Source organism: Saccopteryx leptura, chromosome 1 (genome assembly GCF_036850995.1).
Source record: "Saccopteryx leptura isolate mSacLep1 chromosome 1, mSacLep1_pri_phased_curated, whole genome shotgun sequence".
NCBI classification, from domain to species: domain Eukaryota; kingdom Metazoa; phylum Chordata; class Mammalia; order Chiroptera; family Emballonuridae; genus Saccopteryx; species Saccopteryx leptura.
Window position 1 is genome coordinate 13,449,037 of NC_089503.1, and position 26,703 is coordinate 13,475,739.

At 47.0% G+C, this 26,703-nt stretch overlaps 1 protein-coding gene across 1 annotated transcript in view; it reads left to right on the forward strand.

Moving 5' to 3' along the window:
- The first annotated feature begins 719 nt into the window (after positions 1-719).
- Positions 720-26,703, forward strand: part of OSBP (oxysterol binding protein) — a 33,258-nt gene continuing 7,274 nt past the window's right edge. The window contains exons 1-9 of the mRNA XM_066361229.1: positions 720-1,730; positions 6,233-6,441; positions 8,429-8,679; positions 13,011-13,209; positions 13,452-13,554; positions 13,874-13,928; positions 14,125-14,256; positions 18,637-18,882; positions 19,150-19,270. Coding sequence (XP_066217326.1) covers positions 1,378-1,730; positions 6,233-6,441; positions 8,429-8,679; positions 13,011-13,209; positions 13,452-13,554; positions 13,874-13,928; positions 14,125-14,256; positions 18,637-18,882; positions 19,150-19,270 — 1,669 coding nt within the window. The 5' untranslated portion in view covers positions 720-1,377. The remainder of the gene's footprint in view (positions 1,731-6,232; positions 6,442-8,428; positions 8,680-13,010; positions 13,210-13,451; positions 13,555-13,873; positions 13,929-14,124; positions 14,257-18,636; positions 18,883-19,149; positions 19,271-26,703) is intronic.

Below are 26,703 nucleotides of genomic sequence, written 5' to 3' on the forward strand. Positions count from 1 at the left end.
GTTACCAAAAGAAAGCAGTTTGTCCAGTGTCTGAGAGCAATATCTGTTGCCTAGTTTAAGTAACAAAATGTAGCAGGTTCCCCAAAGCTCCATATTAACAGTTTACAACATCTGAATGTTAAAGTGAGTAACTGAATATGATACTTTCACAAATGTGTGAACGTCAGTTTCTATATATATTTTAAAAATGGTGCCAAGTTTATACACAAGTGGGCTTAAGCTAAAACTATCAAGGGACTTTAGGTCTGGAGAGACTTCAGTGGGAAGTACTTAACAATGTCAGTCCCAGCGAATCTATTTTCTCCTCACAGCTAGGTGGGCAACTCGTGCGGCAGAATTAGAAGCAGGACATAGGGGTGCGGTGCGATAATAAAACCAGGGAAAGGAGCTATGAGTACCATGGAGCCAGGATGGAACTGGGGAAGCTATTCCTAGGAATCTAGGCCTCCAGCTTCAAGCCAGCTGCTGGAAGAGGACTCTAGAAGGGGTAGACTCAGGCAGGGTCTGAATGCTGAAGGTCACTCTTCCTACCAAGAAACTATGGAGGTCTCAACTCTGCACGAGGGACCCCAACACAATGCTTACATCAAAAACCCTTTAATGAAACGGTTACTTTTACCTTCCACCAACCTCCTCAAAGCTGGAAACGGGTGGACACGCCCCTCAGACGCTTATCCCGGATTTTATTGGCTGTTCCGGCCTGCCTCTCCCACTATATTTCTTTCACTGGTCAGCATGTCCAAGATCCTGTACCTCCGCCGACAAGTGAGTGACATGCATGCCAACTAATAAGAAATGAAAGTGAGGATGTGACGACATCTTCGTTCAGTCAATGGTAGAAGAGGTTGAGCAGCTGATACCAACCACCAATCCGTAAGGGCGGAAGAGAGATGCTAAGAAGAATGATGGGAGGGGGTGATGTGGCGGTGACGGGAGCATAAACTGAAATGAGTGGCGGAAACACTAGCCAATCGGCGATCAGATTGGTCGGGCACTCTGCATTCTCCTGTCCTCCCTACGTGCTGTAGTCTTCAGAAAAGCACCAATGAACTTTACAAGAGTCTGATTGGCCTTCATATGAACCAATCAACGGCGTGTCTGATGAACGCGTTCCACCCAGGGCTTTCACTGGGCGGTAAGGAATGACAGGCCCCAGAAAAATACCAATGTCCTAGGGGTCTTCCTCAAGTGACACTCAGCGGCACCAATCGACTTCCTCCTACTCTGACGATCCCTCCTGCCCACGGCGGCCTGGCGGGGCGGTGACGCTACGCGGCGGCGGCGGCGGCTGATGCGCTAGGTGTGAGGGGTGGCCCGGACGGCGACGGCGGCTCTCGTAGGCGGTTCCGGTCCTGTGTCTCCGGGCAGCGTCAGCTCATGGCGGCGACAGAGCTTAGAGGAGTTGTGGGGCCGGGCCCGGCAGCCATTGCAGCTCCTGGCGGCGGCGGCACCGGTCCACCCGTGGTGGGAGGCGGAGGTGGCCGCGGAGACGCTGGGCCAGGCTCCGGGGCCGCGCCGGGCACCGTGTCCGCGGCGCCTGCGAGCGGCCCGGGCCCCGGGGCCGGGGGAGTGGCTGCGGCGGGCCCAGCCCCAGCGCCGCCGGCGGGGGGCTCGGGCGCTGGGGGTTCGGGCTCGGCTCGAGAGGGCTGGCTCTTCAAATGGACCAATTATATCAAAGGCTACCAGCGGCGGTGGTTCGTGCTGAGCAACGGGCTCCTGAGCTACTACAGGTAACTGCTTCCGGGGCGCTGTCCCCACCGCTGCCCACAGTCCCCGCGCCGTCACCTCTCCAGCTGGCACCGCGGCCAAGGTCGCCCCGAGCCCCTTTTCGTCACCTGCGCGCGTTGACAGCCGCGGCAGGAGCCCACCATCACGGAGAGTGAATGCTCTCTAAGACTTACCTCTCCACCTGGGTTACCCATCCTTGGTGCCATACCGACCCCCTCGGTGCCTGGCCTTTCCAGTTTGAAGAGCGTCTATTCTTCCATTATGTTTCCACCAGCCCATCGGTGCAGTGATTAATTCTGCAAGGAAGGCGCTTTTGTAGGTGTCCAGGGGCACATACAAGATACCTAAGCCCAGGCACTGCTCCCAAGGAACTTACAGTAAAAGTCCCAAGGTTTAGCAGTTTGTGCCCAGTCTCCAAATTCCAAGGTTATTAGCAGCCCTGATGTTCCCGCCTTTGCTCTCCACATTCAGGCACAAGGACACTGTGCACAGGGTGGCCTCCGTTCCTGTCCCATCTTCTTTCTTTATCTCCAAGACTCGAGAACGCTTTTTCCTTCTAGACAGCTCAGAATGAAGATGTGCATTCCCAGACTGCTTTTATTTTTGCTCCTTCCACCTCTTCCCATGGGAATGATTAAGTCTTCTATGCAGTAGTATTTCTGGGGTCTCTGGTTTGTTAGGTGTCAGTTTATAAAAAGAAGAATCAATGTCTTTGGTATAATTACTTCTGTTCAACGATGTGTGTTTTGGAATGTTTAATATAGATTTATGGTGACTCACAATCTTGCCATAACATAACATGCTTTTGGCCATTCATGTTACTAAAGATAGAGGGGTTAAGATACTGGGTTTGGGGACAGGGCATAAACTGTTTCTGAGGGCTAGACAGTTTGTATAGGTGTTTTACATAGAGTATTTTTTTTTTTTTTTGACTCCTAGTAACCCTGTGAATTAGGAGATAATTCCCATCTTCCTGGTGAGGATACTGAGACGTAGCTTGGGCAATCTTCCCAAAGTCTTGAAGAGCTGGGATTTGAAAGTAGTTCTGTTCACACCAACATAACCTAAAACACAGGTTAGTGTTACATGAATCAGATACACAGATAATTAGGTACCAATAGCAAGTCAGTTTATAGATCATGGTTACTATGTTTATTTTATACAAAATACACAATATAAAAGTCTCCTTTAAGGGAGACTTTGCTTAGTATAAAGGCATTTCTAATCTAAATCTTTTTATGAAGACCATCCTATTTGGGACACAGCACTTGTTAATTGCAGCTCACTCTGTTTCTTTTCTCTGCCGGTAGTCACTCTGCCACCAGGTCAGTTAGGGTGAATGATTATCTATTCACTCCACTGTATTGACTCTTAGAGAATTTTAAGAGAAAATTGAAGGTAGGAGTTGGAGGTCATTTGAATTCAGGAATGGTGGAAAATGCCAGTGCATCCTCACTGCGTAAGTGACGTTAGTTGTGAATAGTTGTGTATATCACTTAAATTTTTATATTCAGAATTAATTTTAATTTTAAAACCCTTCTAATGACTTATCCAGGACTTTAGGTTAGATCAAAAAATTTTTTTAATTTAGTTTGCTCTAGAGCAGCGATTCTCAACCTGTGGGTCGCGACCCCGGTGGGGTCACCTAAAGCCATCAGAAAATACATAATGCATATCAGATATTTACATTCCGAATCATAACTGTAGCAAAATTACAGTTATGAAGTAGCCACCAAAATTATTTTTTGGTTTGGGGTCACCGCAACATGAGGAACTGTATTGCAGGGTCACGGCATTAGAAAGGTTGAGAACCACTGCTCTAGAGCTTTTCCCCTATTCAAGTTTATGTTTACCTAATAAACTGACCATCATTCTTATGTTCAGTTGATTCATAGCCTAATTTGGCTTTCACTATTAACACTGATTCCCCATTTTCAAAAGTTGTTTATCAGCAAGGGCCTTAAAGTATGATAATTTGTCCTCATCCAAGTTCTTATCAGATCTACTTTCCAAGCCAGTTGATTCTTGATCAGTATTGGTCTTGATTGGACCTTAATAACTTATATGTTGTTTTCTCTTCAGGTACTTGTAATCACTTTTGACTTCTCTCTTAAAGAGCTAGTGGTACCTGTCTGACCACAGATAAAACTCCTTCCAAAACATACCAAACCGCATATTGGGAAATATGCCATGAGCCTTTCCTTGCCGGCTAAGATAGTCCCACCCACAAACCAACCAAGCAACAGGATTCGGAGTTATCAGGTCTATACACTACCCTCAAAATCACGCTGTGAGGGACTGCCTACCAATATGTTAGTGTTCTTCCGGTCCCCGTCTCCCTAGAGTTATTTAGCTAAGCTGTCATTCCTCTTGCTTTTCATGCTTGCGAAACCTGTCCTTTCCTTTTACAAACTGCTGTTTTCCTTTTAACTGAGATCATTTACTTCCTCGACCCATCCCCTCACGGACTGTCCTAATAGGCTTTGGCAACACTGCATCCCTCTTTTTACATATCCTGTTCTTCTTTACCCAGTTACACAGATGGCCAGTTACTTAAAACCCAGTGTAGAATCCCAGCTCTCCCAGACACATCGTGACAGCCCCATTGTATTAGTTTTCCTGGCTAGCTTCTAGAGATTGGATTACTGTTCCAACTGGCCTTTTTAGGGAAGAAATTTCTAGCCAGAAAATACCACCTAATACTGTAGTGCCTAAAGAACTTACCTTGTGCCCTGAAAATGTTTTTTTCCAGCTTCTATAATAATCATTTATACTCATTGCTGTATTTTCCCAAACCCAAGTGCTCCAAGATCAAGCCTGACTTACTCTACTCCCAGGGTGCCTTTGGGTTTTTAAGATGGCTACAGACTTTATGTGATTTGAGAAACTTCTTTCGTTCATGAAGCTGAACAGGCAGAGAGGTACCTGGGAAGTGACTTGTGAAAAGTACCAACACATTGTAGCATGGTTGAGTAGAAAGCAAGGGTGAGCGGGCTGTCAGCCGTGGGTCTGTATTTGGCCTGCATTATTCATAATGTAACTGAAGCTTGTGGTGGGGGGAGGGGAAGGAAGAATAGTAGAAACAGGGATTCACATTACACTGTGGCAGGTGCAGGGGATGGAAAGTGGCCCAGTCCATTGAGACCCACCCCACCCCCACGCCCAGACATCCCATACTGCTCGTTTGTGCATTTGAAGATGAAAAACCAGTTTCACGTGACAAATTGAACAATAGTAAATCTGTCTTCCCAAGCACAGCAAACCAACTTTCTCAAACATACCAACTCTTACTTTCTGGAGGCGGTGTGTGTCATTCCTGGCATGCAGGAGTTCGGCATGTGCCAGGTGTGTTTGGCCACTTGGCTCCAGGGAAAGGGAAGTGGCTCCGCTTTGCACTGTGGCAGTTGGCAGAGGACTTTGACCTCTCTGTGTTCCAAGTTGGTCAGGGAGAACTGTGGTCTCAACATGCATGTCCCAGGGCATAGCCAGCAGGTGGTAGGGAATCAGCGCAGTTTGTACACCCAGCCATGCTCGCAGCTTGATGTCTTATGTGCAGTCCCTTGGAGCTTGTCACCAAGCAGTGCTGTAAAGTTCAAAAGTTAGCCTATGAATAGAACTGTCAGTCAGTAGAGATGGGGAAATTTTTTACAGCCAGTCCTCTGAGAACAGATTTACTGGATCTCTCCTTGCTATTAATAGGATGGCTTAGGAGTTCCCACCAATAGAGGTCAGTGGGCCTTCGGAAAGAACATAGTCCAGAAAGATTAGACCACCTGGTGATTCTTAGGGATACTTTGTCTTTTCTCCCACAGAAAACGGTTTATTCCTGTTTCATTATCATCTGAGCTGTAGTCAGTATTTAATACTCTAAACATCTAAGTGTGTCTTACAGTTCTGCAATACAATTCTAAGTGTAATGTGACAGGTCTCATTTGGGCTGAGTTTCGGTTGAGGGGAGGGTTGTTCAATACGTATAAAATGGAGCTCTTCTTTCTCTTAGGAAATGAGACTGTTGTATGAAATTTTGTTGCATGAGTTTATAAAGCACTATTTTATAACTATAACTTTATAAATAAAAAGTAATTCCTTATTGCAAAAGGGCATCAGGGAACTTTTGGGGTGATAGAAATAGTCTACATTTTGATTGTGGAGGTGGTTACACAATTATATGCATCTGTCAAAACTCACTGAATTGTACACTTAAAATTGCTGAGCTTATATTGTTTGTCGTTATTCTTCAGTGAAGCCTCCTTTGAAAAAGCTAAGGGTGAGAGGAACGTCGGAGCAGTACAGGTTGACTCGAAAACAACACTTAGGCTTGGAAAGGAAATCCCTACTAACTGTTTCTTAAATTTTAGGGTTCCATTTGAGGGAGATATTAGAACTTGCTCCTTCCTAAGACTACTGTATCTTCAGAAACCTTATAGTTATGAAAAGAAATGGAATGTGATCAAGGCCAAACCACCCATTAGCTTTCTACTTAGTGTCTGTCTCGTTACTTCAGGTCAAAGGCAGAAATGAGACACACCTGCCGTGGAACTATCAACCTCGCCACAGCCAACATCACTGTGGAGGACTCCTGCAACTTCATTATCTCCAATGGGGGTGCTCAGACCTACCACCTGAAGGCCAGCTCGGAAGTGGAGCGGCAGCGCTGGGTGACGGCCCTGGAGCTGGCCAAGGCCAAGGCTGTGAAGATGCTGGCAGAATCCGGTAGGGAGCAAAGAGCGCTCTATCTGGGAAAATTCTCACTTGCTCATCTTATGCACTAACCTTATTTATCCCTATTGTCATGTAATTACCAAGAATCTCTTAGATGTCTCAGGCTTCTGGTCATCATGCAGTATTTTTCCTGGAGTACTGTGAGGGTAGTTCTGCCTTGCAGGGGACATTTGACAATGTCTGGAGGCATTTTTCTTGTCCCAGTTGAGTGCTGGTGGTGCCACTGGCACGGCATGAGCAGAGGCCTGGAGGCTGCTCAGCCTGCAGTACAGACGACAGCCCCGACGAAGGGGGCCCTGGCCCAGAATGTCGCTAGTGCTGGTGTTGAGGTCAGTGTCCTACAGGCGGAAACAGTTGTCCTTTGGCTTTTAATGCCAGTTGACTGTCTTACAATTTTGAGAAATAATTATTTTATTGCTATAGATCAGTCTTAGGATGATTGCAGCTCACAATTTGGATCTATCCTTACTTTTTAATATTCTCCTGAAATCATCTTGCTTAACTGTTTGTTAGTTGAGTTGAAATAATCTTCATAGACTGACAAAAACATACATGATATTTTCTATGAAAGATCTTCATTCTGTTATCTTAGTTTCACTAACAAAGAGCAATCTAATTAGGTTTGGATTTTTCTTCAATGAAAGTGGTAGGAATTCTCCTGCCCTAGATGTTGATAGTTTAATCATACTGAGCTTGTTTACTTATGGCTGACCAAGATGGTCACCTGTGGACTTTTGTTCATCTGCTGTTTTTCTTACTCCATCATTTCCCATACATATTTACTATCTATTTTTTTTTCTTTTAAGTGAGAAGCGGGGAGGCAGAGAGACTCCCACATGTGTCCCAACCAGGGTGTACCCAGCAAGCCCACTAGGGGATGATGCTCTGCCCGTCTGGGGCCATTGCTTCATTGCTCAGCAGCCGAGCTATTTTAGCATCTGAGGTGAGGCCATGGAGCCATCCTCAGCACCTGGGACCAACTTCTCCAACCAAGCCATGGCTGCAGGAGGAAAAGGTGGGGGGGGGGAGAAAGAGATGGTTGCTTCTCCTGTGGGCCCTCCCCAGGAATCATCCCGGGATATCCACATGCCCGGGTTGACACTCTACCACTGAGCCAACCACGACCACATTAACTATTTGTTAAGCAGTGAAAGGAAGAGTCACTGTTGTGTCAAGTTTTTGGTAAGAAGTATTTTCACTTTGGCCCTGCCTTCTGTCTAGCAGCTAGGTCAGGCCTTTTCTTAGTTTCTTTGTTTTGACTTAATGCTGATGTTAGCTCCCCCAAAGGAAGTGACTGCTGGAAAAGCACTTTTCAGTGACAGAGGTGTTAAGTGCAGACTGGTAGCAAGAGTTACAGCATCGCCTTCTACTTGACTTATTATTGGAGAGTCATTTGACAGAAGACCTTGCATTGCTTTCAGTGCAGCGGTGGCAGAAAAAATAAACTTTTTGTTCTCCCTCTCATCTTCAGAAAAGATAAAATAATGATGTCTTTGGTGATGTGGACTTTGTTTACCGGGAGCTAGACTGAGTCTCAGCCCATTTCATACAAGGCCCACCGATCATCCCACAAGTGATAGTGGGTTTGTAGTAGTGGTCCGCTGGGACTGAAACGGAACCCTCGCAGTGGAGTTTAAAGGCTCAGTAATTCAAAGCAAACCCCAGGAGCCACTTAGCTTCTCCATCCTGTCCTCTAGGTTCCGAAACATAAGTGTGCATCAGAATGACCTGGGCAGCTTATTTGAAATGCAGGTTCCTGGGCCTTGTCTCACACGAGGCAAATCAGAGTCTCTGGGGCGGGACCAGAGAGCTGGACCTGTCAGAACTCCCAGTGTCTGTGATACAGGTGGGCTGCAGACCGCTCCGGGGAGAGGTTGTCCGCTGGTCAGAATGCACAGTGGGAGGAGGGTCAGCTTGGTTGCGGTAGAGCAGGCAGGGTCCAGGTCTGGAATCAGTACCTGGCCTTTTGCTTCTGCAGATGAGTCAGGAGATGAAGAGTCTGTCTCCCAAACTGACAAGACGGAGCTGCAGAACACCCTCCGGACGCTATCCAGCAAGGTGGAGGACCTGAGCACATGCAACGACCTGATCGCCAAGCACGGCACGGCCCTGCAGCGCTCCCTCAGCGAGCTGGAGAGCCTGCGGCTGCCGGCTGAGAGCAGCGAGAAGATCAAGCAGGTCAACGAGCGGGCCACGCTGTTCCGCATCACCTCCAACGCCATGATCAATGTGAGTGCCGGCGGCGCCTGGTGCTTTTGACTCTCCCTCTTTCAAATGGAATTCTTCCCAAATGCTGGGCAATTGCAGTTGTGAAAGCACAGAACATGAGGTCCTGCTCCCCTGCTCAGGGCTTTAAGTTACGTTGTTTGTTGCATGCAATAGAACGGGCTGCACAGGTGGAATGACGCCCACGCCCTGCTCAGTGCTCAGGAGGACACTGCCCAGCTGAGGGTTAGGCAGGAGTCCGGAGGTCCAGCCTGCCTCTGCAGCCCGCAGAACATCTGGTGGCGATGCTCATTGCATGCCTGAACCTCTCTGGGCTGTGCTTTCATTTATGTTGAGCTAACTTGATCTGTTGGGACTAAAAGATCTCATGGATTCTTTTTACTTTGAAGTTCTTTGAGCTTTAAGTTGGAGTCTGATGCCTATGTTGCAGTGTATTCGGGCCTACTGTGGGGTCTATATCAAGAACTAGTGAGAACATTATAATACTAGTTGTTCCGTTTTTACTGCTTATTGTCAGGGGTCATTTTGGGTGGTAAGACAAAACACTCAGCTTTGGGCACTTTTTGTTTAAAAAGAAGAGGCCAGCCCTTCCGCCTCCCCAGGACTTCCACCGTGGTGGCTGTTGGTGGTCTGTGGACAGGGCCCTAAAGTCCAGCTGCCGGCTGTCGGGGAAGCCAGAGCGCCACTGGCGTCTGTGGCAGGTCTCAGACCTTGCGCAACCGGCACGATAGAATACGAGGTGTGAACAGTGCTGTTTTCCTCTGCTGGTCACCAGTTCTCACCTGGCAGGTTGTTTTAGCAGCTTCCACCTGAGAACCCTAGAAGACATTTCATAACGCAAGTCAGAGGGGACTCTGTGAGGGGGCCTGTGCGGGTTTTTTTCTGACCTTACTAAATGGGATGAAATGACTCATGTAGGCCAGGTTTTCCCTTCTTGGGGGAGTCGTAATAGGACATTTGCTTAGGGCGCTGGGGGCTCCCATGGCTCCTGGCGATCTGAGGTCCTCCCTGTGGCCATTTAAAACCCCTTCATTACTTAATAGAGAGTTGTGATAACCTTTATTCTCAATCACTTTCTGAAGTGTGGAGCATTTTCTTCAGAGCTCTGGTTCACAGAAGGGAGAGAAGAAGTTGTTTTGTCCTCCACAGGAAGAGCCGCTGTGTCCAGGACTCCTGCCCATCAGCACTGACACTGTGTCTTATGTCTGGTCGCGTGCTGTTTTTCCAAACTGTGTGCTTCTTAGTGACTGTGTCTGCTTTTCTGTTCCTCTTATCAATAGTACAGGTCAGTCAATCAATTATGAATAAGTAACAGAACAACTCAGGACACAAGCCCCCTGATCACGAGTGTTACTGCCTTTTACCCCTACCAGGTGAATGCCCAGCTCTATGACAATTTTTTCCTACTTTTGATGTGAAAATGCATTAAGTTAAACACCTCTTGATTGGAAAATTTCTCATAAAACTGAAACTTTAGTGTGGACTTTCCTCTTGACATTGTGCTCATCTTTGTTCCTCGGGTCATTCTTTCCTGTCGTAAGAGTCCAGAGTTTGTGTCCAAGGAAGTGATTACTGGGCAGCCAGAGGAAAGTTGTGTCTGATTCTCTTCTCCCTTAGTGCACTGCCTGAACCCCTTTCATAGCTGGTTGTTGCTTAAAAGACATTTTGTATCCGTATTGTTTCCTTTGTACCTTTTAGGTGAGGGTGGCAAGGCCTTAACTGTCATATGCATATTAGAAATGACCACCCTAGCACATCACTTCTCTAAAGGGGCACTTATAGCAAAGGAGACTACATTTCACTCAGTTTCTTAGGATGTAACTTTTCTTACTAACAAAGTGAATCTGACCAAGGATACTGCTAGTGTATCTATTTGCTACTTCAGTGGACATCTGTTTTGTACCTTCTGTGTTCTAGGCGCTATTCTAGGGGCTATAAAACAAATGTAGGTGTGATCCCTGCCCTCAGGGAGATTCCTCACTAATGAGGGGACCGGGAAGTAACCAGATCATTATGGACTATGCCAACCAAGTGCATGACAGAAATGAGCACAGGCTCCTATGGTGTAGGGAAGTGTTTAGCTCAGACTAGGAGAATTTAGAATTCAACTAAATTCTGAAAGACTAGAGAGAGTTTTGCTATGAAAAAAGGCAGTATAGCGCCTAGGGCCCTAAAGTCCAGCTGCCCGGTTAACTCTATAGAACCCAGGCCAGCCCTCCTACTCTGTGACCTCAGTGCCTTTTCTGTAAATGGTGCTGATACTAGTAAGCCGCTCACGAGGTTATTGGAAGGCTCCTATAAGATAATTGGTATAAAGTGTTCAGCAAAATGCCTGACATGTAATTTGTCTTTCACTAGATTTTAGTTGTGATCAATGTCATTAGAAGGAAGTGAAGGAGAAGAGGTGATCCAGGTAGAGGTGTGGCATAGATGGATCCCTCCCTCTCCCCCAAAGTCTGGGAACTGCTGGCGACTGACTGTTAGTGGAACAAGGCTGGAGAGGAAGTGAGTGTGGGGGAGGAGGCGCAGGCCGTACTAAAGGGGTCTGGCAGTAGTGCAGTAAAGGAGGGAGGGTCAGTATTGGTGCCAGTTTAATAGAATAGCTGACGTCTTACTGAGTGCCTGCTGTGAGCCTGTGTGGCCCCACATGCTTTCCATGTAAAGCCACAGCTCTTTGTGGGAGTTACTGTTGTCACTCGCTGTTGACAGGAGAGGAAGGGGAAGCACAGAGAGGTTCAGTACTTGCCCAGGATTCCATAGCTGGATAGTGAGGTGGAGCTGTGATTGGAGCGCCAGTGGTCCAGCTCCAGTGCATGTGCTCAGTACTGCCTCTGAGTATGGAGGACGGAGGGGGTGCACACTCCAGAAATACTGAAGAAGAACCGATAAGACTTGATTATTGGATGTGGGGAGGACTAACCACTCAGAATCAAGGATGCTTCTTGGCTTTCTGGCTTGGGCTGGGTAAAGGGCCTGGGAGACACCACAGGGAGAAGCAGAGTCAGAAAGGGAACAAGCTCATCTAGGGACCCACAGATTTTGAAGTTACTCTGAGCCGCTAAATAGGCAACCGGATGTTCTGATCTGAAGCTCCATGAGCAGGAGCTGGAGTTACTGATTTCGTAGTCATTAATTAGCCTGTAGGCAATAGTTGAAACTATGGGTGTAGATATTCTATTTACCTTGTGGTTTCTGTAGAACAGGACGTTGAATTTTAAGATTTCATTGCCTCATTTTTCCATTTATTTATTAAGCAAACTTCGTCCGGCCCCTACTATGTACAAAGCAGCTAAGTTAGGAGCTGAAGATATATGTATGTGAATTAATTATAAACCGAGACTGCGAGTAGTGAGGGGCGAGGCGATGCCGCTGCGGCTGGTGTGGAGTAGAAGCCCGGCCAGTGCAGTGGGAGTGTGGAGAAGAGACCCACTGCCTCGGCAGCTGGGGGACGGGGCCCAGAAAAGTACCCTTTGCCTTAGATTTTAAACAATGAGGAAGGCTTGGCCAGGTAGAGAGAAGGGGCATTCAAGGGCATCCTAGGCGGGGTGAGTAGCATGTGTGGTGAGAGGCAGGCCTGAAGGAGACTGGGGGCCAGGCCGTGGTGCGCAGTCCAGTGTGACTCCCTGGGAGGGTGCCGGAGCCTGGGGAGCAGGGTAGAGGCAGGTGGTGGCCCTACTGTGAAGGGTCCTTATGTTCATCCCAGAGTTAGGACTGGGTCCCGGGCCCTGTGGGGAGCCAGTGAAGGGACTGATTGATTTGTATTTTGTCTCTAGAGCCTTTCTTTGTTTGCTCAGGTAGACTTCTAATTTTTATGGTCAGTTGTTTCTCTTAGTGACCAACATAAAAACAAATCACGTTTCCCTGTTCTTGGTCTAATTCAGTGCAGATTCTCTGCTTTCAGTGTCTGACTCAGCTTTGGGAGATTTCAGTGTCGTCAAGAGCTGGTTGAGAGCTGACATCCCATGCTTTTCCTCATCTTTCAGTCAATAGATTTTTTTTTCTTTCAGTCCAGTTCACATAGCTGCCCTTTGTGTGGTTGGCACGAATACTTTGTCTAGGTTTATTGCTCCTGTGGTATTTGGTTGGTCCTCATGTCCTCATGAGCAAGAAAGTGTAGGACCGTGACAGCCACACTCATTTTTCTTTCTGGAGTTGACCTTCATTGCATCATGAGCTGGCCGTCCCTGACTGTGTGGAGTAACGGGGGAAGTCTTTCACTGTAATCTGCCTGTTCAGGTTCCCAGAGTACGGTTACTTAATGGGCTGCCAGAGGACTGAGGGGTGTCCCCGACTAGTGGAGTCGATGTGACACATGTTAACTCTTTTCCGTGCAGGCCTGCAGAGATTTCCTTTTGTTGGCCCAGACACACAGTAAAAAGTGGCAGAAGTCACTACAGTACGAAAGAGACCAGCGTATCCGGCTGGAGGAGACCTTGGAGCAGCTGGCAAAGCAGCACAATCACCTGGAGCGGGCCTTCCGAGGAGCCACGGTGCTGCCGGCCAACACGCCCGGCAGTGCGGGTTCCGTGAAAGGTGAGACTGCGCCTGCGCGCTCTGTTCCCAGGGGCCGCGTCATTTCTGCAGTCGGAAGGACCTGCAGGTTCTCCAATACCAGTGACTCCTGTGAAACGCACTTGGAGCTGCTTATTTCTTCCGGCTTTTCCACTGCTTTCTACTGTTTGTTCCTGTGCTTGTGATTAGTATTTAAGAGAGCCTGCTGTGTCAGGTTTTGGTAAATGCAGCCAAAGTGGGTGAATAAGGCTTTTCCCTTGTAGATCAGTGCTGCTCTGGCAAAGGCGACATGAGTGATGAGGATGACGAGAATGAATTTTTTGATGCTCCCGAGATCATCACCATGCCTGAAAATTTGGGCCACAAGTAAGTTGTCTTTGACTCCCAATAAGAATAAACGTATCTTTCAGAGGAAATATTATTTTAGTTGGACTCTCGTAGTTGTCAGTGTTTACTGAGATGTATGTAAGGCTCTTTTCCTTAAGTAAGTGCAAAACTGGCAGCATTTTTACCTGAACAGGTTGACCAGAGATGTTTTAATTCATACATATTTTATTCTGTCATCTGCTCACCTGTTAATAAGTTTGTGCGGTGTGTTTAGCATTCTGCTTTGTAGGGACATGGCGAGAACCAGGCTCAAGTTTGGGTCTTTGTTCTAATTCTCCTGTGTTTTCCATCCGTGTAGACGTACGGGCAGCAACATCAGTGGAGCCAGCAGCGACATCAGCCTTGATGAGCAGGTACCTCTTACTTGGGAGTGATCTGAAGTGAGGGACTGGAGGTGTGATGCCCAAGGCTTTTTACTCTTAGTGCAGCACTAAGAGTAACTGGAAGTAGTGATTTTTATTTTATTTTTTAGCATGGGGGAAGGGAAGGTTATAAGTACCTGGTTTTAAGTTCGTTGTGGAGGTTGAATGGTTTTGTTTTTGTTCTTAGTACAAGCATCAGCTGGAAGAGACCAAGAAGGAAAAGAGAACTAGAATACCGTACAAGCCAAACTATAGCCTCAATTTGTGGAGCATCATGAAGAACTGCATTGGAAAAGAGCTCTCTAAGATCCCCATGCCGGTGAGGTTCTCCCACATCCACCCCACCCCCTGGTGTGGCCATTCGTGGCATGGTCTTTGTTACCCTTAGAGGTACATACTATCCCTTAAAATGATCTACTTTAGTTTGGGCTGTGGGGCTGGTGTGTCCCCAGATCACCCAGAATCAGATGCATTTGTTCATTAGTTTATTTAAGAGCAGATTAAGTATGTCGTTTAAAGGAGACAGGCATGACAACAGGTAAAGTATATTATTTTCTATGATAGTGTTGTTTGAAGTACTGTACATACAAAGGATTGGGGAGTATAGAAGCAAAACCAGTTCAGTCCAACCAAAGTGAGGATCATCACCAGGGTGAATGTGGTGCCTAGACTGCCCTCCCTGCCTCTAGTCATGCTCCCCTTCCAGTCTGTCCACACTGTTGCCAAAGTCATCTTTTTAAAATAGAAAATGCAGTCGTGTCACTCCTTAACTTAAAATCTGTACTAGATCTTTTTGGTTTTGAGAAGGGACCAGATTTCTTGGTGGGCTTTATACTTCTGTGCGAGTCCAAGGCTGTGCCCACACATGTGTGGTGTCTGGCCGTTGGGAGTGACCCTCAGGTACTCAGAGGCATCCTGTTGTCTTCCTCCTCAGGGCATTTACACATGCTGCTCTTTCTGCTCAGAGTTTCAGCAGCGCCCCACCACCCTTGCCACTTTTCTTTCACTGAATGCCCTTTGCTTCAGGAGTCAGCTGTAGTGTCATTTCTTCTGCACAGCTCCATGCATGCATCTGGTCCAGGGAGAACTTTTCTCTCCTGTGCTCCAGCAGGTGGCATCGTTTATGTCTGGGCAGGGGCAGTGCTTGCTTGTTTGTCCCAAGGCGTTTACTGAACGAGCACCCAGTATCTGTCTGGTGGTAGACCAGCACATCAGTTAGGTGTACGTTCAAGTGAACAAACATTCAGAACATACTGGTTTAAACCAGGTCTGCACACTATGGGCTTTGGGCTGAATCTGGCCATCTGTGTAGCCTGCAAGCTAACTGTAGTGTGTGTGTTTTATTATTAAATTTATTAGGTTGACATTGGTTAATAAGATTATATAACTTTCAGTTTTTTTATATTTAATTGAAAAAAATCAAAAGGTGGATAATATTTCATAACATGAGAATTACATGAAATTTAGGTGTTAGTGTCCATGAAGTTTTATGGGAACACAGTGACACTCATATGATTGCCTATTATGGCTGCGTTCATCCTACCAGGGCAGAGTTGAATGGTGTGACAGCGGCTATAAGGCCCTCAAGGCCTACATAGTTACTGTCTAGCCTTACAGAAGAAGTCTGGTCAAGCCCTGCCTTAAACAAATATTAGCTTACCTCACTCTCATGTTAAAGTCCAGACGTGGGCGGTTCAGGGCTGGTACCGTGCTCTGCAGAGTCTGGGCCCGACTCTTCTGTCCTCTTGCTCTGACGCCTGTACCCTCAGTTTCTAAGTCTCGCGTGGCTGCTCCAGTCCGGGCCACCAGGGGTTCGTTCCGGCCAGCAGGAAGGAGGGAGAAAAGGGCTGCTTCCTGGACAGTGCAGAAGTCCTTTCACTTGAATCCCTTCGGCCAGAACTCAGTTACACGGCTGTAGCTGGCTGGGGTAGAGGCGGGCAATGAAAAAACTTCTACTTTTGGTGGCATCACCTAGTTAACAGTTAGAGGTTCTACTTCTCATAGAAGGAAGGAAACTGGCCCGTGGAGGGTGTCTGTAGGCTCTGCCCCGCGGCAGGTACGTGGCGTACAGAAATACCGCATTCTCCTGCCCACTTGGGGCTGTGGACCAGTGGTCATAGACTGCATTCCTCATGGCCAGGGACTGTGTCTGCTCGGAGGTTCTGACCTCGAGGCTTTGCCAGTGCCTGGCACATGTGTACCCCTCAGCCAGTGTTGACGTGATCAGATAACTGGGTCTCGGCAAACAGATTTACATGTACATGTGTAGGGTTTCTCTTAGAAAAATGCTGACCTGCAGAAAAGGCCATGAGTAAGCACATTGAAGAAATAAAATAGTTCACTGGGGGCCTAAGAAGATGCCCCACTGGCCTGGTTCCTTGAGAAGGTGGGCTGGAGAGGCAGGTCTTGCAGCCTCAGCAGCGCAGATGCTGCTTAGCACCAGCTTCTGTGCAGGTGACCTCTGCTTCTCCTTTACCATTAGTTCCTTGTTGACTCTGCCACCAGGAACGTGCAGTCCAGTCCCGCGCCTGTTTGCCTGCAGGTCCCGTCCTTGCCCTTCCCTGCTCTGTGCTGTGTCACAGGAAAAAGATGGCTCCTCCAGGCTGTTTCTTGGGCTTCCAGGTCTGGCATCCGACAGGGCTCCACCGATGCCGGGCACCAGGAAGAGTTCGGGGTAGGGAAGAAGGGAGGAAACCCCAGGGTACATACAGGGATTTTAGCTCTTGCCAGATGCCTCCAGGTCACAGCAACGCCACTGCTGCCTTCTGTCCCTTCAGCTCAGCACTGGCTCTGGCTTCCTGCTGTTGCTACTCTCTAGCTCGTCTTTGGGCTGCCAGCTCTTCATCAGCTCTACCTAATTCCCTGCTCCCTCCAACTTTAAGTTCAGATTCACTTGTTTCCCTGTGAGGTCTCTGAGTGATCAGATGACTGATTTGAAAAGCTTTGCCCTTTAAGAGAAAGTGTGGGTCCCAGAACAGCTGGGGTCAGGGCCCTGTGTGAAGAGCAGTGATCGCTAAAGGCCCAGGTAGTGAGGGTCTGTCTAGCGGGTCCACGAGGAGGGCCCCACCCAGCCCAGTTCTCCTCGGAGTGTCTGCAAGTATTAGTATCGTCTAGAGCGCTGCAAGCGAGGGATTGGTTGGTGTGGTTATGAGCACCCTCTGTGAGAAAAGGGTTATCGGCCTGTTGCCCTGTCCGTGTGCTTGTGCCTTGTCCCAGTGCCCTCTCTCAGCCAACCACGCGGTTTGGTTGAGGAAGGCTAGGTCCTGTGTCCCAGAAGAGGAGTATTCTCGTGTCTGTCCTGTGGCTCTGTTTTCTCGGGGAAATTCCCACAGAGAAATGCTTGGTAGATTCCTCAGAGAAAAAGCAGGCTCTAGTATATTACTTAGAAATGTACAGATGCATAGAAACTAAAAAGAATATTAATATTAATAATGGTTATTGTTGGTAGATGGCATTTCAAGTAAATTTTTCTTTCATACTTTGTTTTTAAAGTTTATTATAGTGAAAATTATAAAATATTCTATTGGGAGGAGAGTAAATATGAGGGATGTCTGTGGCTCAGGGATTGGCAGATAGGAGGCTGGACAAAAATGTAGGGAAAGGTGAACTGTACAAAAGACATTGTTTGTATTTGGTTTGTTAATCTGAAATGTTGCTTTAGGCTAGTTAGCTCCATTCACGAGAAAGGAAATTTTTGTTTACCTTCCTTGGCCCTCTGGACTCAGAACTCAGGCTAGTGATATCCAGGCCTTTTCAACTGTATTGCAGATAAAGTTTGTGGGCTAGGCTAGAAACCAGAACTCTGTTTCTGTAGCATATTGTGAAATACAATGTCATCTTAAATTCCAAATAGTCAATTGGTAACACTGTGTTAAGCTGGGGAGACAATGTCTCTTTTGCTTCTGTCTCCATACCCAGTGAGTAGCATCGGGTCTGGCACACATGAAGCTCAGTAAGTATTTGTGGGATGGGAAAGGGAATGAACAACGAGGGAGCATCTCCCCAGCGGCGCACACAGATGTCCAGGGCTTGAGTGCCCCAGGTTGGCTCTAAAATTTGAAAAATGGAAACACTCACAGTCCCCTCTTTGCTCCCATCAAGAGCACACACCAAATCCAAAAAGTGACTGCAGCCTCAGAGCTAAGAAGTCAGAATCCTGGCCTGGTGTGAAACTGGACCGATTCTTAGCGATCATCTAGTCTAGGAGTGGAAGCTAATTTCGGTCATGTTTTCATTGCCCTAGCCAGAACATGCCTGTGTTTAAGTCACTACCTCTTCTTTCCTCCTTTAAGAATGTGAAATACCTAACGTCCTCTCTGGGTATAGGTGTGCCAAAATCCACTGCCTCTTCTATTCATTCATTCATTCACTCATTCAGTAACTTTGAGATGGCCCCTCTGTGAGGCATTGATGACTTGGCATATGTAGTGACGAACAGCAGAGGTGTGCTTCCCATCTTCGCTGTTGTCAGCCATGGAGATGGAAACGGGAGTGGGTACCGCTCATTGACAGAACAGAGGCCCAGGGAGATGGGCTGCTTGCAGGTTACATCTTACAGCTGCTCTGCCGAGCAGAAGTCCTCTTCCCAGTGACCAGCTTTCTCATCGCGACAACTCTGTGTTTTTCCACCTGCAGAACAATTAAATTGTCTCTTACAGACGTGTGGGCAAAGTTTTTATATCTGTTTTCTTCTTGACAGGTGAACTTTAATGAGCCCTTATCCATGCTTCAGCGCCTTACTGAAGACCTGGAATACCATGAGCTGTTAGACCGAGCTGCCAAGTGTGAGAACTCTCTAGAGCAGCTCTGTTATATTGCAGCTTTCACCGTGTCTTCCTACTCCACTACCGTCTCCCGCACCAGCAAGCCCTTCAACCCGCTCCTCGGGGAGACCTTCGAGCTGGACCGATTAGAGGAGAATGGGTACCGCTCCCTCTGTGAGCAGGTAAAGGCACCTCAGCACTGGGACGCGTTTCCTTTCTGAGGAAAGGCACGATTATTTCGGTTGCGCCTCGCCCCCCACTGCCAGGTGCCGTGTTTGTGGAGCTCCCAGGCCCTGCCACCCCGCGCTGCGGGTTTTCCCTCAGGGCTTCCGCACCTTGTGGGTATAGGAATGTCAGATGTGGATTCCAGGTGTTCATCACCGCTTAATGGGCAGCACCTTTTCCTTGTCCTTCCTTCCTTCTTAATTTGAATCACTGATTTCTTCAAGGTGAGTCATCATCCCCCCGCCGCTGCACACCATGCCGAGTCCAAAAACGGCTGGACGTTGCGTCAGGAAATCAAAATCACCAGCAAGTTTCGCGGCAAATACCTCTCCATTATGCCCCTCGGTAAGGCCCCCTCTTTCTAGGAATTGGTTCCGGCCTGAGGGGTTCTCTGGCGTGGGAGTGGAGGTCGCTGGGTTAGGAGTCGGGAGACCGGAGTCTGATCTGGGCTCGAGCCTTCCTAGCTCATTTTGCACGAGTCATTTAACGTCTCAACTGCAGATAGGCAAGGAGGCACAAGACTCGGGGGACCATCCAATCTTTCTTTTTGTCTTAGCTATATTTAATGCATCTTTAACTCTGATTTTAAAATACAAATTCTAACATGCAAGAAAAAAAGTCTGCCTCTTAACTGGTGTTTCTCCCTTTACCCTAGCAATCAGATGCTCTCTGTAAATCAAAACTGTCTGCAAGGTTAGGGTTCTGAGCTACGCCTCCCCTTTTCCTCTTTCTCCCCTCTCTCTTCCTCTGCCAGGTAGGTTAGGTATCATTTACGTAACAGCTGAACTCAGGAAAAGAAACTTTATTTTAAAAGATATTGGATTACAAGTTAATTTTGCATCAAGATCAAGAAGGCCTGGGAATAGGAATCCTACTACGCAGTGTGAGGGAGTCTGTAATCTAAGGGAATCGCGATGGTTCAGAAAGTGTAGCCGTGTAATCTAAGGGAATCACGATGGTTCAGAAAGCGTAGCCGTGTAATCTAAGGGAATCGCGATGGTTCAGAAAGTGTAGCCGAGATTCTGGATGCTCTGTTGAACTACAGCAGCCACAGTTGGCCGTGAGTGTGCTGGCGAGTAAGTGCTGGCCTGCAGCAAAAGAGTCGAGAGCCACGGCGCTGTCTGGGGACAGCTGCAGTACCTGCCCACACTCCTGTGGTGGCCTGCGCCCGGGCCTGGGCTTTCCTAAGGCCCCCTGCCGTGCTCGGGTACGGCACTATAGTTGTCATCTTTAGTGAGGTTCCCTTTCTCTCAAAATACAGCAGGTGTAGTGCAAACCAGAAATTAGCCAGAAAAAAAATAATACAGAATGTCTGTAATTACAAAAGGAGAAGAGAAACTGGAATATTAATTCTTAGATGAAGAGAGACCAAGTGATTTTGATCTTGATCTTTATTGAGGCCCTTTAAAAAAGTTTCTATTTGCTTCATTATTTTTGAAGTTAATAATATCAGAAGTATTAAGTTAAAAGAGTAGTAAATATTCACACCTAATTTCCAGAGCTAGTGTGTCAGTGTTCACATTGCAGAATGACCCATGGAGACATTTCACAGGCTACCTGAGGATCTCTAAAGAGACAGATTATGTTTCATTCTAAGGAAGGGTGAAGATACATTTAAAAAATAACAATAAACTACCCTGGCCAGATAGCTGGGTTGGTTGGAGCATTTGTCCTGATATGCAAAGGTGGTGGGTTCGATCCCTGTCAGGACACATACTGTTTCTGTCTCTCTGAAATCAATAAATAAGTTTTTTAAAAAATCAAAACTAAAAATTAGCAATAAACCTAATTTACCAGTGATGTGCTATATATTTGTCTGTAGTTTGATTAGTCTAGAATTCTTTTAAGGCATAAGTAACCGTATGAACACAGTCTAATTGGTAGCTCTAATGTTTTAGAGTTAATGAAAGCTCTTTGATGGGATTTCATTCCTGTGGTTAATTAAGGATTCAGGTCACTAGGATGTATTGTCTGTTAGATCCCGAGTGCCTGCCCTGTACCAGGCATGGGAAAGGTAAGTAAACAAAACAAGGATCCCGGCCTTAATAGGAGATTGAACAAGGAAGGACAGAGCGACAGGAGACGGAAGACAGAAGAGTAAAGAGTGGGGTCTCCAGGTGCTAGCCCTGGGGATGGCTATAGTTGATGTTTTTGAATCAGTTACCTGGAAGGAGAATCATGCAGTGAAAATGTTCAGCTTTGCAATGGCGCTCAACTCTCAGAGGCTAAATTGTTAAGCCAACAGAGCCCACTGAACAGGTTTGTGAGTGATAGGCAGATATTTTTTGAGGTGGTGGCAGGGTCTGAATCTCCCTGTAAAATAGTCTAAACAGGTTAGAATTCTTACAATCTGGAAAGAAGAATGTTTCTAGAAAATATGATTGAAGTTTACAAAATGATTTTGCAGAATGCCATGCATTTTCTTATCAAGTTCCAGGATATTGGGACCAGGTAATAACCTTGAAGTTTAAAGTGATACATTTAAATAAAAACATAATTTTATAGGATTGGAGTTCTATAGCCCAAGAAGAATCATAGTTTGAGAACATGAATGACAACCATTCAGCCTGTCCATCTCTATCAGTGACCCTACTGGGCTCCATGGCCTTGAAGTTGGCCTTGAGTGCTATTTTAGTCAGAGTCCTCCTTGTTTATTTCATCCATTCTTCCAGTTTCTAAATTTTTTGTTTGCAGTATTTTAACTCGTTTACATTTATTATAATTGATTAAGTATATACTTCTTTAGTTTATCAATTTACTTCCCTTGTTATTTCTTTTACTATGTTTATTAAAGGTATTTTTATAGTGGTTATCCTGGGTATTACAGTTAACTTCTACTAACCTTTTGCAGATTAATACCAATTTAATTTCAATAGTGTACAAAACTTTGCCATCTGTATGGGTTCATTACCTTTCCCTTCCTTTGTGCTTTTATTATCATACAAATTGTATTTTTTTACACTATAATTCCATCAACATAGTTTTATAGCTGTCGCTTTATGCAGTTGTCTTCATGTAGGAGGGAGAAAGAGTTGCAATAAAAAATACATTTATACTGTCTTTTAGGTAGTTTAATTGTAGTTTTCTTTACTGGTCTCTTTATTTCTTAATGTAGATTTAAGTTACTGTCTAGTGTAGAGTTTTTCAACCATCAATCTAGCGTTTAGTGTCCCTTTATTTCAACCTGAAAGACTTGAGTATTTCTTGAAGGGCAGATCAGCTAGCTATGCATTTTGGGTTTTAGTTATCTGGGGGGAGGGGTGTCTTATGTTCTCCTTTGTTTCTGAAGAATAGGTTTGCTGGCTATAGAATTCTTGGTTTGACAACATTTTTCTCTCAGCATTTTGAATGTGTCATCCCACTGCTTTCTGATGATCTTATTGAGTATCATTTACATGTAATGTATTACTTCTTACTGCTTTCAAGATTCTCCTTGTCTTTATCTTTTTTTCCCCTGAGAGAGAGACAGGAAGGGAGAGAGAGATGAGAAGCATCAACTCATAATTGCGTCACTTTAGTTGTTCATTGATTGCTTCTCATACGTGCCTTGACCAGTGTGTGTGTGGGGGAGGCTCAAGCCAAGTTGGTGACCCCTGTGCTCAAGTTGGCAAGCCAGCACTCAAGCTAGGTGAGCCCGTGCTCAAGCGGTGACCTTGGGGTTTCAAACCTGGGTCCTCAGCATCCCAGATGAATGCTCTACCCACTGTGCCACCACCAGTCAGTCATCGTTTAATAGTTTGATTATGATAGATTTCGATATGGTATACTTTGTATCCTACACGGAGTTCACTGAGCTTTTGGGATGTGTAGATTGAAGTGTTTATCAAATTGGAATTTGCAGCCTATATTTCAACTACCCCAACAATAATCAGCACCTCAGGCAGGTGCTGTGTTAAACCATCAGTTGATGGTTTTGATCATCTCCCCAGGGGAAAGGCTGTATGAGGTAAGCAGGTGCTGAGTCAGGTCAAATAAAGATTAGCCCGTGAGTGGGAGCCTACAAGGAACCACCACGTAGGTCCAGGAGTGACAGCTCTTTGTCGATGGGGCTTTGGGGGGGCTTCATACTTGCTAGTGAAATGAGGCTCCCAAACGTGTTTGCTAGGCTGCTTGCTGGGTTTCTAGGCCACTGCCAAGCTGGCGAGAGGAGGGGGAAATAGAGCAAGTTAAAATGCCCGCCACAAGCTCATTTTTCTTACTGAGATTCAGCCACTTTCTTTGAATAAATGTTTCTTGATTTATTGTAAGCCTTTGGTTAATTTCCAGAGTTCTGAGAAAGTTGATTCTGATGATTTTTGCTAGTGTTCTTGTTGATTTTATCGAGGAGCAGATCTGTGGAAGTCCTTACTCCACCCTCTGGAAGTGGCTGTCTTCCCCTTCATACATTACAGATGGCTCTGTTTTTAGATCTTTAACTTAATGTTGAGTTTTCAAGACACAAATGTTATATAAAAGAAGGCAATCACAGGACAGTCCTTGATTTTTTATTATCCGTGTGAGCTGCAAGGGACACTCAGTAGAACAACAGGTACATTATCGAGGTGAGATACAGTGTTGTAGTATTGGGCTGTATAGATGTCCTGATCTTATTTCGAACTTCAGCTCTGGCCCTCTCTCTCTGTGTGACCTTAGGCAAATTACGTGACCTCTCTGAGCTCAGAATTTTCATTGGTAAAATCGGGATTGGTAGGCTGGATAAGGCCCCCTAAAATATGTCTACATGAAGGAACTTTGTAGGTGTGGTTAAAGATCTCAAGATGGGGAGATAACCCTGGATTGTCCTTTGAGCTCAGTATAATCACAAGTGTTGTAAGAGGGAGGGTGGAGGGTCAGAGTCGGTGACAACGGAAGCAAGACACTTGAGTGATACCAGGAAGAGACCACAAACTGAAGAATGCCGGTGACCACTAGGAGCCAGAAAAGGCAAGACAACCGATTCTCTCCTCAAACCTTCCGAAGGCACACAGCCCTTCCGGCACTGGGACTTGAGACTCTGCCCTCCAGACTGTAAGCGCATCAGCCATGTCATCTTCAGCCACTGAGTGTGGCAGTGAGTTCCAGCAGCAGTGGGACACAGACCTGGGGTGCCGGTGCCTGCAGCTGAGGGACCAGGTGCCCGAGGGCCACGGTGTGCCAGGAAGTACTCTGGGTGCCGTGGTGCGGCGGGGAACGGGCCGCTTGGCTCTCCTTTAGCTTGCCTTCTTAAGGGGCCAAAAAAGTATGTATACAGATCATCTCGTGGTAAATATGTGAAGGAGATAAATGGAGGTAGGGTTGGGGTTAATGAGAAAGGTGTGTGTATGTGTGGTCCCTTGGATGAGGTAGTCAAGGAATCCTTTCTGAAAAGGTTACATTGAGCAGAGACCTAGGTAACGGAAGGAACCAACAGAAGGTGATTTGAGGGCGGGTGCTCCCGGCAGAGAGACCCCAGAGGTAAGGGCCACGCGTGGGGGCGAGCGCAGCACGTTGGAGGAGCAGGGGAGCCTCGCGGCTGGGTCGGGCTGCGAGGACGGACAGGACGGACAGGATGGACGTGTGGAGAGGGTTTTCCGCTCATCGCAGGGAGGCCGTGGAGAGGCTGTTGCCGTGTGGGAGGTTGATACGCGTGTTCCAGACAGCTCCGTTTGACTGGAGACTGAGGGGGCAAAAGTGGGAACCGGGGGACCACAGAGGAGCTGTTACATAAGTTCTGGCCAGAGGTGCTGGTGGGAGAGGGGCCGAGCACGTGCTGGAGGAGGTTTTTTTTTTTTTTTTTCCATTTTTCTGAAGCTGGAAACAGGGAGAGACAGTCAGACAGACTCCCGCATGCGCCCGACCGGGATCCACCCGGCACGCCCACCAGGGGGCGACGCTCTGCGCTCTGCCCACCAGGGGGCGATGCTCTGCCCATCCTGGGCGTCGCCATGTTGCGACCAGAGCCACTCTAGCGCCTGAGGCAGAGGCCACAGAGCCATGCCCAGCGCCTGGGCCATCTTTGCTCCAATGGAGCCTTGGCTGCAGGAGGGGAAGAGAGAGACAGAGAGGAAAGCGCGGCAGAGGGGTGGAGAAGCAAATGGGCGCTTCTCCTGTGTGCCCTGGCCGGGAATCGAACCCAGGTCCTCCGCACGCTAGGCCGATGCTCTACCACTGAGCCAACCGGCCAGGGCTGGAGGAGGTATTTTGAAGATGGTTAAATGAGATCATGTATGAGGCGAAGCCAGCACAGTGTTTGGTACACAGCGTGCTGTCAGCAGAGGAGCTGTTATTACTGTTTGTCATTGTCATCGTAATCTATCATAACTAACGAGGACTACTTTACTCTTCTGTGCAAGAAGGACACACCTAAGCCACAATGTGTCCTTTTCACTAGTGGTTACAGAGGAAGGAGGCTTAGAGTTACACCTTTACTGGAATTGACTGCCTTATTTTATTTATATATATATATCATTGTTTTGTTGTTGTTATTTTTAATGTTCAGTCACCTATGTTCAAACAACTAACTGATTCTGGTTTGGGCTTCACTGAAGACGAACTCATAGGAACAGGAGAAAACTGGGTTTACTGAGTGCCTGTTATGTTTTAAGCATGTTTCTGGGTAAATAAACAGACAGTGACTGCATAAGATGTGGCTACCCCAAGTTTACAGCTGGATAAAACTGAGGCCTAGGCAGGTTAAAACCTCCCCAGGGAGTGGTACTGTAATGCAACTCCGACACTAACCATCCAGCTAATACCAGCCACACAAGGGAAGGGCACAGTCTCCAACACGTCTGCCCTCACTTCGGGGGTGAGGCACACGTTTGGAGGTCCCCACGCCACCTGCACGTCTGACCACTGACTGTAAATCCAGGAGTGCCCACAACTCCTTCAGGTTCAGAAATTGGCTGGAATGACTCAGAGGACTCAGGAAAATGCTATACTCTCTTATTATAAAAGGTACAAGTCAGGACCAGCCAGATGAAGGGTGAGGTCTGGGAGGGTGCTGAACATGGAGCTTCCAGGCCCTGGGCTTCCCTGCAATCAGAGCACATGACCCTCCTGGCACGTTGATGTGCTCACCAACCAGGAAGCTCCACCTAGTTTCACAGTTTAGAGCAGCGGTTCTCAACCTGTGGGTTGCGACCCCAGCGGGGTCGCCTAAAGCCATTGGAAAAGACATAGTGCATATCAGGTACTTACATTCCGAATCATAACTGTAGCAAAATTACAGTTATGAAGTAGCCACCAAAATTATTTTTTGGTTTGGGGTCACCGCAACATGAGGAACTGTATTGCGGGGTCACGGCATTAGAAAGGTTGAGAACCACTGGTTTAGAGATTTTATTGGGAATTCATTATATAGACATGATTGATTGAATGATCGGCCACATGAGTGAACTCAATATTCAGGCCTCCTTCCCTCCTAGAGGGAGGGGAACATCATTTCTAGGAGGTTGGGAGGTCCAGCCTTTATTAGGTAACTCAGAGCTCAGACTCTCTAATTCCATGATTGGTCTTTCTGGCCTGCCCTCATCCCGAAGCACCTTGTCCCCGTAAGCTATCCAGGGACCTACCATGGTGACTCATTGCCATAAACTTTCAGGGCCCCCATGAGTAACAAAAACACTACTATCATTTGGAAACTCCAAGGATTTTAGAGGTTTCTTCCCAGGAACCTGGACAAAGGGCAGACACATTCTTTATTGTACAGCACAGGGTCACACGTCTACTGAGTAGTGGAGCCAGGACCTAATCCAGTTCTTTCTCATTCCGAAGCCGTGGCTCGCCCCACTCCTTCTTTATTACTAAGGCCCTTAGAT